This window comes from Sciurus carolinensis, chromosome 15 (assembly GCF_902686445.1).
Source record: "Sciurus carolinensis chromosome 15, mSciCar1.2, whole genome shotgun sequence".
NCBI classification, from domain to species: Eukaryota; Metazoa; Chordata; class Mammalia; order Rodentia; family Sciuridae; genus Sciurus; species Sciurus carolinensis.
The window spans coordinates 50,534,725-50,548,290 of NC_062227.1; the positions used below are offsets into that span (position 1 = coordinate 50,534,725).

The 13,566-nt window shown below is 32.5% G+C and overlaps 1 protein-coding gene across 1 annotated transcript in view; it reads left to right on the forward strand.

The window, feature by feature from the left end:
- Pik3c3 (phosphatidylinositol 3-kinase catalytic subunit type 3) overlaps positions 1 to 13,566 on the forward strand; it is a 117,502-nt gene that overhangs the window by 41,328 nt on the left and 62,608 nt on the right. The window contains exons 10-13 of the mRNA XM_047526300.1: positions 1,232 to 1,417; positions 7,512 to 7,666; positions 9,230 to 9,320; positions 13,137 to 13,204. Of these exons, the coding sequence (XP_047382256.1) occupies positions 1,232 to 1,417; positions 7,512 to 7,666; positions 9,230 to 9,320; positions 13,137 to 13,204 (500 nt within the window). The remainder of the gene's footprint in view (positions 1 to 1,231; positions 1,418 to 7,511; positions 7,667 to 9,229; positions 9,321 to 13,136; positions 13,205 to 13,566) is intronic.

The following is a 13,566-nucleotide window of genomic DNA, read 5'->3' on the forward strand; positions in this document are numbered from 1 at the left end:
TGAACTTGAGATCCTCCTGCCTCAGCCTCCTGAGCCACTGGGATTACAGGTATGAGCCACCGTCCCTGGCACTTGTAGCTTTAAGCATGTAAATGTTTGTGTGATATAAACTCGTGTTGAGACTCTGCTGGCTTATCAAACTCTGGGTATATGATATAATGAGAATCAGACTGAGGAGAAATTCAGGAAATATTGCTAGGACTGAGTGCAAATTCAGCAAATATTGTTAGGACTAATTGACAGGAAGTGGTAATGAATTTCAAAAATCAGTGTAAGTGAAGGAATGGTTCCAAGGGGCAGGGCTTGGCTAATTAGGGAATGGTGTAGTGCCTTAATGGTAAGGAGGCACCATCTGTTGGGTGAAATTTGGGACTGATTCTGAATTCTAGGTTTAGCTCATCCACATTTTGAGGTGATAGGTACACCTTTTATCTTTGCTGAATTCACATATAATTTAAACAGTGGACTAGATAATCTCCATAGTGCCTTTTCTTTCTTTTATCTAGTGAAATCAAGAGTAAGTTAAGTGATGGTTATGGAGTTTGATTTTATATTCTATTAACCAGAATTTGTGTTTTGTTGTCCAACCTAACTAATAAAATTATTTTATGTGGGCACATCAGGAATTTAAAACTTAAAGTTATTTTTGCTGAAGAGATAATTCATAGATAGATTTGTAGTGGAAGAAAAAGACAAAGAAAACACTTGGAGTTCTCCCAGGAGAGTGTCACCAGTAAGGAGACACGGCAGTAGGGGGTCACACTGTGTAGAAAATAAGTGCATACCTTTATTAAAAGAGCAGGCAGTATTTATGCAATCATGAGCTTTATCTGCAAGGTAATCTGTTTAGCTGACAGTCTTGTGAAAACTTGTGTGTTGCCTGTCTAATTTAGAATTAAGCTTCCAGAAAGATGCTGCAGTCTGTTGAGTCAGACTATCCCTTGCTGCATTTGTATGCTTATTTTTTTCAGATTTTGTTTGATCTTCTTTTCAAGTAGTTACTTCTCAGAGAGATGTACTTATTCTTATTTTAGCCCTTATTGGTGGGTATGTCGGAAAGCCAGTAATCATGCCCCAGGGAGGTGATTGAGAGTGAGGCTAGTGGTGGGAGTGTCCCTTGCTTGTCTGGTGTTTTTGTGACACACCGTCTATACTGCCTAATAACCCTTGATCTTTCCTAACCCACACAATAGGATGTTGTCTCTAATACTAAAATCTTTTCTGATTTTAGGCTTTGACAAAATTCTTGAAATGTGTTAATTGGGATCTACCTCAGGAGGCCAAACAGGCATTGGAACTTCTGGGAAAATGGAAGCCAATGGACGTAGAAGATTCCTTGGAGCTGTTATCTTCTCATTATACCAATCCAACAGTGAGGCGTTATGCTGTGGCCCGACTCCGACAGGCTGATGATGAGGTGTGTTATTATTCATTTCTGTCTGATTAGGTAGATTTTCAACTAAAGCCCAAGTGCAGACTGTGTGTGTATATGTGTGTGTGGCGGGGGTGGGTGTGAGGGAAGCAGAGTGCAAGTGCTCTTGAGCACATGCACGAGAGAGATTTTCAGAAGGAAAGAGAATGTACTGGGTGTATTTTCAGAAGTAAAATTAAAATATTCCTCTAAGGACTTCTCCGTGAAATGAAAATTTACTTCCTGATCTGTTACGTGATAGGACAATCTCTCCCAAGACACCTACCTGGTAGCAGAGCTTGTATTGCTCTGTCTGGAAAAAGGAATTCTAATGAAAAATGGTTTAATGCAGCACCAGCTGGGGAATAATTCAGATCCCCTCTATCAGTCAGTATACAACAAGGCACATTTAATTGTGGCCTTGAAAAGCCTTGGGGCCTTTAAAGCACAAAGATGCACAGTCATCTTAACTCTCCTTTCAACTCCTCCTTTAAACTTCGAGCTACTAACAATTATATGTGAATATTTATACACATGTGAGGCCATCATAAAGTAAGGAACACTAGTTAACACAAAGCATTGCTGAAGTTTGAGTGTTAGCAATTTCTAATGAGGTAAACTAATCCATCAATTTTTCTTTTTATAGTGTTAATGTATCCTCAGATGTAACCTAGTAGTTTATGCTGGGGCTTATGGGATATGAAATAACTCCTCTGAGGTCCAAAGAAGACAAATATATATGTGTATGTGTGTGTGTGTGTGTGTGTATGAATGCTGATCACATGCAACGCCTATTGTCAATGATCTCTAGAAAAACAAAAATAGTGAAATCATTTTGAATTAATAGTGACTTCTGAATTTCAAGAAACAAATGAGCCATTTATTAAAGTCTATTTATATGTATGTATTTGATTAAAATAAAATTCAAACCATAAAATATAGTGAACCCTGCTGTATAATTCATCTATCTTCACCAGTTGTCATCTACAATGCCACTCACTCTCTACCCTCCAGTAGATTAATTTCTGGTACCCTCTGACAATTGACTACAAATTAGGGATTCTCTTGATATCCCTTCTTGGGTTTTATATTGTGCTACAATGACTTATAAATAAAACTAAGGGAAACATTACTTCCTTTTGCCTACTTATCACCAGGTATGTTTTAAAGGGTACAAGGGACCAAACAGATGAAGAGATACATTGGGTGAAGTCCTGAGCGCAGGAGCTTCAGTTCCCATGTGGTTTGGATACCCCAGCTTCCTGCTATCTAGACAATTTCTTGTTCATCAAACTGGAAACTTTTTAAATTCTGTCATTTTTAATTTTTATTGAGCTGTCATTGTATAGGCATAATTGATGAAATCACTGACCACTGGTGATTAAGTCACATTCTTTCCCCCATACTCTACAGGTTACAACCTCCCAATCACATGGCTGCTTTGTCTGGCAACCAGCTACCATCTGCAGGGACTTTCCAAAAGTTACCTTATTAAAATTAACTCAGATATGGTTGAAAGGGGCCTGATACTCTCCTTTCACCTTTGTGACTCTTTATCACTTAGAAATTATTAGTTTTAAGGGATCTGACTAGGAACCAGAGATGAAGACCAAATATATTCCTTTGATATAACACTATCAAATGTAGCTTCTAATATATTCTTTTTTTAATTGTAATAATATAAATGTGTAGTGGCTACACTATCACCTAAAAATAATACAAATAGGATTGTTCTATTAAAAATTTGCCTTATTAACTGAAAAGTTTATCTTGGATGTTTTCTTATCATTTATGTTTCCCACCTATGAAATGTAGAAACGTAGATAAATGAATATCTATGATATGGTGAAGGATGTTAATCTATTAAAAAATATACTGTGTTCTGAATTCTATAAACACCTTTTATAGGGAAGAAAAACCATTTTTCCTCCTATATTAGATTTTTGCTAGGGATCTGGCCAAATACAGATAAACAAGGGAAACCATACAAGGGAAAGACAGATAAAGAAGGGAAACGTATGTCATATAAACCTTATGTTTATAAGGTTAAACATAAGGTTTATATGACATGGGGACCTTTGTAATTAAATGATGACCTGAAAAAATGGTTACACTTGAGCATTTTTATACTTGGTTTAGTGAAAGGTGCAAAGTCATAGAAAATGTGATAGAACAAAGGAAGGAAGAATAAGCCAAGAGTAGTAAACTGGGAGACAGAAGAGCCTGTTCATAGAGATAGCTCTCTATGTCCTCTGTCTTGATACACTCATGCCTCCAAATATATAGGGAGGGCTCTTCTCACTTTAGGGTCTTAAGGACAGTTCAGAAGAATGCCAGAGTGTCATTTCTGCACTTGCTTTTTCTCAAGCTTAAAATATTTGCATTCAACTCAGATAGTCAATTGAAATATTTGAATGTTGAGGTGCTATATTTTTATGTATTCTTTTTGAACAGCAGCATAATATTGTACTGTGACTTTATTTTATAATTCATTTAACCATCGAACCTCTTTGTATAGGCAGTTAGGCAGTTATTTTCACTCTTTTGATATAACCGTGTGTGTGTGTGTGTGTGTATGTGTATGAATTGCTTGCATTGGAATTATTGGGTCAAAAGATAATATAATTTTTCCATCTTGCTGATAACCCACTGTAAGTCTTCAGTTTTTGTGCTTGTATCATACTTTTAAAACTACACTAGCTTTGTGGCACTTTAAGTATATTATTAGATAAATTCTTTCATTCTCTGACTTTTTAAAAATAATTTTCTTTATAGTTTTTGTACATTGATTTCCATGAAATTTAGAATAGTTTTTTCATTTTCTTATACTTTTTTACCAGAATCTAGAGTTAAATTAGAAAATTAATTCATCTTAATATTAAATTCTCTTTCTTGGTACATAAGATTTCTTTTTTATTCATTCACAGCTCAGTAATCATTGTTTTTACAGTTATGATTGCCCTTATCCCTTTTATCTCTTATTTTACTTCTCTTTAGTTATATACATGATATAATGTATTTTATCTAGTCACTTGATCCATTTCTCTTAATGGTTCTAGTAGACACTAGGTGGTGTTCTCATTTCTTACATGTAGAAGCATGCTTATCCAAAAACATATGTATGTCTTTTTTTCAAATCTATGTTATTTTTCTTTCACTGCATTAACTCAAAGAAGCTAATAATGATGAATAACAGTGATAGTGAATAGTGAATTATGAAAGTGATAGCTATCGCACATTTTATGGGAATACTTTTAGTATTTTACTCTCTAATGTGTGTTTCTTACTGGTTTTCTTATTTATGTTAAGAAAATTTCCTTTTGTTTGGACTTATGAGTGTATGTTTAAATAAAAAAATGACTTCTGTAAATTATCATTCTTTTGGCACTTGTCTTTTACCTGTAAATTGTTGATCTACTTACTGGTAAGTATTCTATTTCCTAAAATTTTTTTTTTAATTTTCTGAAATTTTTATGAAGCATATACTTGTAAAATTAATCTTTTAATAACTTTGTTAATTTAATTTGATAATATTCAATTTAGAACTTTTTTAAAAAGTCCTCTTACTGTTGTGCCATTCAAGTGAAGTTGTACATTAGAATTTAATGAGGAAGTGACATTTGAGATCAACTTGAATGAAAGTTTAGAATTCTCAGCTTGAAGTTTATATCCCAAGTAGATAGAGCAGTATGAGCAGAAGCAAGGAGATTGAAAAGTACACGAAGAACAGAAAAGAAAATATTTCACTTTTACAAGAGTATGGGTATATAGCTGTTATAAGGCAAAATCAGAACCCGTGTCACTAACCGAAAATGCCTATATGAAGTGTCACTCTCAATTCAATAAGGAGTGGGAAGTCAATGAGTAATTTTAACATGGAGCTTTGCATTCACACTCTGAAGTATTAGAATTAACTTATTCTTCGGAAAAATGGTGATCTCTATCTTGATAAAATGTTATGTCTCCTGGGAAATTTTTACTGAATTGCCTGAGATGGAAACCTGATTTTTATTTTTTTACATTTTTTTCTTTGATTTTACTCAAATCCTTATTGTCCTTCATACTTGGAAGAATTTTATATTTTTCAAGATGTGATTATATAATGAGAAAGTAGGATTTATACTTAACTATTGACATTAATTCATTTTTATATGTATGAAAAAAGTGTAGTTTGAACATAGAGTACTGAATTACAAGCAAATGAGATAGTGGTAAGTGCATTAAAAAGAGGAAAGTTTTCTGAATTTTCCCTTCCTGGGGAATATAATAATCTTGCAGTCTTTTTGATTTCATTTAGTTCAATCTTTTCTGTAATTGGGAAAAAACACTAGTGACACATTCTGTGGCACTCATAATAAAGGGTAATGGTAAAACCGAATAACTTATACCTCCAAAAGAGGACACTTGACACTTGTCATGAAACTTACTGATCAATTTAATGTTATATAATACACTTTATTTCTTAGGAAAAAAACATGTACTTATATAGTACCATATATCTTAAATATGTTTCTAGATAATCATATGTCTATTGTTCAGATTTCAAAAATGGTTTTTAGTAGAAGGGAGACCAGTAACTTAGAGGAATGGGGCCAGAGGAAGGAACAGAGATACTGAGAAATAAAATTGACCAAATTATATTGTTAAATTTTGTGCATGTACTGATATTTCAGAATGAATACCATTATTATATATAATTATAATGCAACAATAAATTTAAAAAATTTTTATAAATGTTTTTCAAAAGCAGAACATTATACAAGTGCTTGGATACAGTCATTTGATTTCCCTGGTCACTGACATTGACATTTGAATAAGAATTAGCCAATTAACCTTTTTTAAAATTGATGTTTATGTTAAAATCATGTGTATTACTCCTCATAGTTGCTTCATTACAAAATTTTCACTATGGTGATGTAAAATATAAAAGATGAAAACAAGAAATATATGATGATATTTAAGAGGAAAGAGGTTGCCAGCAAGTTGACTGTCATCATGATATATATAAAATTATTGAAAAGACAAGGAAGTAAGCAAGTAATTACAAGTGCTCTAGATGTTATATGAAGGAAAGAAAAGGGTGGACCATGAAATAGTTACTGAAAATTTAGCCTGGTTTAGAGGGTAAAGAGGAGATTGAAGTTGAATTGGTGGTCTTATCATCTCAAAATTACCTAATTATGAGATTCATGTGGCTAACTGGCTATTAGAATTGGAAATAACGAATACTTTTTTTTTTTTTTTTTAATTTTGAGTTTTATGAGTTTCTTCAGTTTTTGTTTTTAGGAGTAAACTTTATTAGCATTTTCTTAACAGTTCTTGAGAAGAATAAGAACTACATTTATAGAGTAATACAGAAAACATTTTTATCCTAAACATAGAGTCTTTTTATATCAGAGAAAACTCATAAAATTAAAATATCCTTTGTTACCACCTTTTTAACCTAATTACTCCATTGATTTTCAGTAGTAGTATGGAGGCTTACACGTTTTCTTTTTTCTTTAAGTCTCCTTTGATACATGATGGGAAGTAAGCATTTCCCTTTATCAAGAGTATTAAAATGTTTATTTTATAGGTTCTTTCATTTAAGAAGTACTCTGAATTCTCTAAAACCTAAATTTCAAGGAAAAAAAGAACAAAGGATTTTTTTTTAGTACTGATGAGAAAAGGTCATGAAATAAATTCTTCGAAAATTTGAAATTGCTTATGTAGTAAGTTTTTAAATTGCAGTTATCTTATCTGCTAGGAAAATGAATCCTTTAAATTTCTTGGTTCACATAAACCACCTCTATCTCCCCTCTACAGTTTTGTTTTATTTTATGCTCTTCAGATGCTACTTACTGTGTGCCAAATGCTCTACTGTAACTTTCTTTTGTTAACTGATTTAATGTTCACATCTCTTTCTGATGTTTTTATTATGTTCATTTTATAGCTAAGAATGCAGTGGGGCACCAAGAGCTTAATCATCTTAGTAACATACCAAAGGTGACACAGCTGAAAGATAGATAAAATTAAAATGTTAGCTTGATATTTAGGAATAAATTATGTCTATAATCATTTTGTTTTTGTTTTTCTAATATTGGCTTTGTTTGTTTTTTAGGATTTGTTGATGTACTTACTACAGCTGGTTCAGGCTCTTAAATATGAAAATTTTGATGACATAAAGAATGGATTGGAACCTACCAAGAAGGATAGTCAGGGCTCAGTATCAGAGAATTTGTCGAATTCTGGAATAAATTCTGCAGAAATAGATAGGTATGGATATTCAAGGAGGATGTGCTTTGAAATTTGATAATTTGCCCCCTATTCAAGTTGTTGCCTTCTTTACTTTTTCCCCAGAAATACAAAATCCTAACTCTTAGTTTTGGGGATTATGACATATATATTCACTGAGCACAGATTACTATTTTGTAGAACAGATTTTCACAGGCTATCAAGTCAGAATACCTTAGTTAAAATTTCAACTCTGCCATTTAGCAAACTTGTTTAAGTTACATATTTTTTGTGGCCCCATCTTTTTATAATAAAAATTAGTATAGCATTAGTAACTGATCATCAAAGATTGAAGATTAAATGAATTAAGATTTAAAAAGCATTTAAAAGATGGTGTAGCACATAGTGCTCAGTAAGTATTAGCTACTGTTACTATTCATGTTAAAATAAAATTAGTTATTTGAGCAATTTAAGGCTCAAATAGTTTAATGAATGTATTTTTTTACTGGTTTCTTTTCTTCAAATAGCATAATATTTGAACTGAAAGTCAACCCTTAAAAATAACAACTGAAAAGTCCCAACTGTGTACCTGACCCAGTGCTTAGTGTCAACTGTGTACCTGATGCAGTGTCACCTAATAATGACTATCTCTGAAGTTGATATTCATATTCTTAACTTAGAGATAAAGGACATAATGCCCAGGTTTATGTCTTACAAATTGTTGTCTCCCAAGTTCTCCTGCTTTGCCATTTCCTTTTTATAAAATCTTAAAAATATGAAATATATGGAATCTTCTTTTTAAATAGTAAAAAAAAAAAAAAAGTGAAGTGGGAGTGATGTAAAATATAAAGGTAAGGAAGTTAATGAACAAACCAGATTTAGAATTCATATTTCCTGAATCAGTCCAGTCATTTAATTTATTATATGGTCCCAAGATTGGAAATCTGAATTTTCCTTCATGTTTTTAATGCTGCTATGGTTTCTCTTCTGTGTATATATGAAGAGCTTGAAAATAGGAAAACACCATTTCTGCTTCCCTATACTACTATATGTTTTTCTAGTTTTAAGAGAAGAAACCCTATAGATTGGAGCCCTTCAGTCTTAAGTCATTATTTGCCTGTTCCTTACTTATGCCACCTAGTAATGAAAAAGTAACTAGTAAAGATCTTTTCAAAACTTTATGAGAGGATGCAAACTGTAAACCAATGTTTTCCAAATTATGATTGGACACTTTTGTGTGATTTTTAAGATCAAAGTGGTGGGGATGATCTTGCAGTCAAATATGATTGAAAAATGCAAGTTTAATGTTAAATAGACTTAAAAAAAAAAGTCAACCAAGTCAAACAAAGTAAAATATAACCCTGTAGTATTTATGAAAACCTCTACTAATATGCATACTTGCACGTAAATCTGCAAGAGGCTGTTATCCATAATCATTGACCCTGGAGGGACTTTTTCCCAGAATATAGTGTGACTCTAGTGTTGCACAGAAAAAAATAAATCTTTAGGAGGACATGCGTTAACCAGGCACAAAGTGAACTGTTCTAAAAAAAATGTGTTTTCTCTTAGAGTATGTTTCAGTGATCTCTCCTCATACTTTTTCAGCTCACAAATTATAACCAGCCCTCTTCCTCCAGTGTCTTCCCCTCCTCCTGCATCTAAAACAAAAGAAGTTTCAGATGGTGAAAATCTGGAGGTGAGTACAGAGCTTTTCAAGCTTGTTATAGGAGAGATCCTACCAAACACCTTACATTGGTCTTCAAAACATTGATTTTGTTTACTCTAAATATTACAACTTTGTTAAATAACTTGTTTTATGATACATATTTATGAATTTTCCCCTCAGTTAATGTGCTGGGTAATCTTCAATTCATTTTATTGGTGTTTTGGGCATATAAATGGATTCATGTGCAATGTGAGAATAAACTAGGTTTAAATATTTTATTAGGGAAACTGAATATTTATGGTTAATGTATTTATAAACAGTACTGCAATTGTCAATGTAATTACAATGTAGAAATATACAACTTTGGTACTAGGGATAATATACTAAGTGTCTGTTTATAACTCTACATATAAGTGCATTCATTTTTGATGTAAAACAGTCTTCTTTCTTAGACTAGTACTTCTTGGAAAGTATATTTGGAAGTGCATTCTAAAAGCTGATATAGAGCATTTTGTTAAATTTGTCCCCACAACTTTTAAGAACCATTTATACTCCAGAAGTTGAAAACAAATAATGCATTACTAATTAATAATGCAAATAAATATTAGAAAGTTCAGTTGATTTTTTTAGTGTTTATATTTATTTATACATATATATAATATAGCTTTCAGTCAGATTTAGAAACTGATGATTGAATAGATCATTTGTTTTAGCTATTAATTATTGATTGAAGTTTACATGTTTACATACAAACATATAAGCCATATTTAACTGTAAAAAATTTTTAAATTAAAAGATTATAGAATCCTTAGATGACCCCTTTAAGGAACCTTTCTGCTAAGGGGTCATTTGCCCTTTCAAAGCTAAGAAATTGATTCAGTCGTTCAGCATTTGCACATATTTTTGGTTCCTTTTTATGAACCAGAAACTGTTCTAGGTACTGGGATTAGTGAAGCAGAAAACAATAACATTTACCATCTTTGTTGCTATGACACTTACAATATAAGGTTACTGTGCAGAATGTCAATAATATCTACATGTAGGAGAAGAGAAACAAACCTATTTTTAAAGGAGAAAAATAAAGGATGATGGCGAGTGTTGGTAGTATAAGGTGGCTGCAGTTTCACAAAGATTGGTCAGGAAGGCTTCCCTGAAGGAGTACATCTGCAAAATGAGCACACTAGGGAACAATGACATGGATGTTAGAGAAGGGCATTTTAAACAGAGGTAATGGCAAGTAGAGGTGCCCAAAGACCAGTCCTTAAATCTGTGACTGAGGACCAACAGAGACCAACTTGTTGTTTGTGGAATGAGGGTAAGAGATCATGGCAGACGATTGATTCTGAGAGAGAACTACAAGATCAGTTTTGTATGGCCTGTAGGCCATTGTACCAAATGAGTTTTACTTGAAAATTATTGAAATAATTCAAATGAGACAGATTAGAGGTATGAGCCAGGGTGGCTTACATTGGAAGTGATTGGATTTCAAAAGCTATGTTCAGAACATTCTTTTTTTTACTACCTTGCTTTCAAAACTTTTAGGTTAAAAATTTTAAATAAGTGTTCATGTATTTCTGATATGTCTCTTGTGAATGATGAACCTATGTGCTGTTGCTCAATTAATAAGTCACTTTAACCTTTTCTTTGATGATAGTTCAGGTAATCCAAGCTATATATCAGAGAACAATAGGAATCATTTTGATAGATATTTCCCTCCCTTTTCCCTATGCTAGTAAAGTAATAATAGTGTATAAGCAGTTGTCACCTTGAAGTTGTAATTAAACAACGTGAGATACCAACCTTCTTTTCTCCTCCCTGATACTTTGGCATTATCTCAAGTTTTTCCATGTTTCTCTCATGGAGGTTTAGAAGACCATTTTGTAAGTCTGGCCACATATTTAAAAAAATATAAAATTCAATTCTCATTGCTTAAGTATGGTCATATTTCATAAATTCAGAGAGTTTTTATTTGAAAAGAATTATTTGAAAAGAAAATGTGTCCCTCATCTGTTGGGTACAGCATTGTACATATGCCACAGAGTAAACTTGCTGTGTTGTCAACATCTTGTACCCTTTCCTAAAGTTTTTTTCTGCTGTATGAAAGACCTAGGGTAAAATTCCCCTGAATAATAGAATTATTACTTTCTCCACGTCGTCGTTGTTTGCTTTAAATATTTTAATGCTTTTTTTTTTTTTTCACTAAGTGCATTCAAGTAATCTGAATCTTCTGTCACTGTTTAGTGATCTTTATATCTAATGCTTTGAGGTTTTTTTTTCCCTTTGACCTTAAAGTCTGTTTTATCTGATATTAATAGAATGTTGTCTTCATTAGTATTCTCTGGTGAGTTTTTTTTTTTTTGTATTTTAAATATTTTCCTGACCTTATATTTTATTTATTTCTTTGGTACTGGGGATTGAACCCAGGGTCATTTAACTGATTTAACCATTGAGCCACATTCCCAGCTTCCTTTAAAGATATATTCTTTTCTTTTTCTTATAGAAATATTCAAATATGTATTAGTATCCCCATCTTAAAAATTCAGAAAAGCAAAACAAATTTTTCTTTTGATATAGCTCATAAATATAGCACTTATTTTCTTACCTTCATAATCAAGATTCTCAAAGTTGTTTTTATATACTTATTCTTCCCTTCTTTTCCAATCTTTAAGCTCCATCGTTTTGACTTTTGCTTAAAACTTACCTCACTAAATCTCTGAATGACTTTAATGACTGCACATACTTTTCAGTTCCATTGAGTGGTTTGGGCGATACCATACATTCCTTGTCACCTCTCTATTCCTTCTCAGTTTCCTTCATCAGCACTCTCTCCTCTACTTGACATCTTAATGTTCCTTAGGATGTTCTATATTCTCAATTTACACTTACTCTAGGCTATACTGATAAACTCAGATTAACATTCTAGCTCAACTCTGTCATCTTGAGTTTCAAATTTATATCCAAGTACTTACTTGATCTCTTCTGTATATTTAACAGGCATTTCAAACTTAATATTTCAAAACATATCTGTTTCAGTTCTTAGACTGCTTCTTATGTTTGCTAAATCCAGAAATTTGGGAGTTATCATCACTTCCTTCCATTCCTTCCTGTTTCCTCTTTATTAGCAAGTCCTATTAATTATATTTCCAAAATAGTTCTTGTCTTCTTGTCATTGCCACCCCCCCCCCCTCACTTTTCTAGAGTACTGTAATAGCATCCTAACTGATCTCAGGTCTGTACTTTTTCAAGAAACCAGGATATTTTCTTAAAATGTAAATTAGATCATCCCACTCTCCTTTTGACATCTTTCACTGGGTATCCTTTGCTTTTTAAGTAAACTCCATACTCAGTAGTGTGACTTTAAAGATCTTGCATAATCTGACCTTGTCTTCTCTTTTCAGCCTCTTAATTTAGTTTTTACTATATTTTAGCAACATTGTGCCCTTTTAAAATTCCTTGAACAAACTAAGCTCAGTGCCTTTGTATATAGTATCATCTTGATTTTGTTTAAATTGATGTCCTCATCATTACCTTTTCTGATCTCTTAATCCAGATTATTTCTGTGACCATTTTTTAATGTCTTTCTCCTTTTGGAAGTGTTAAGTTCCAGGAGGACAAGGGACTCTGTGAACCGTGGTGTGCTAACTTGTTCTATATTGCTTGATTTAGAGTAAATATTGAATGGCTGGATAGAGGATGGAAGGGAGGAAGGGGTATATGGATAGTAGAAAATCTGAACCATCACTTAAGATACACAGATGAAAACTCATATGCCAGTGTAGGCTCTTTTATTCCCCCTCCCTGTTAATAGCAGATTGTAATACGTATACATTTCTTTTACTCTTTCAGCAAGATCTTTGTACCTTCTTGATATCAAGAGCCTGCAAAAACTCAACACTGGCAAATTATTTATACTGGTATGTGAAAATAAGTTTGTTTATTTTATCATCACTTTTAAGAACTATTTTTCACCATGCTGTATACATTAAAACAATTTTAAATTTAGATGTGAACAGTCATTAAAAGCCTAGATACAGTATTTATGTTTACCTGCATTTGTTTACAGCTGTTTTTATGGAAATGCTTGTTAGCATCACTTCGTCTCTTCAAGAGCTAAGATATAGCTGTGTAATGGAATGCTGCTTTCTTTTTCTTTTTTTCTCCTAATTTGTTCTGCTTGCCTTTTTGCTATCTAAATAATATATATTACTTCATAATTTTTTGAGAGTGTGTTTTCACATTATTTACCAAAACATTGGAATCAAGCAAAAATAGAAAA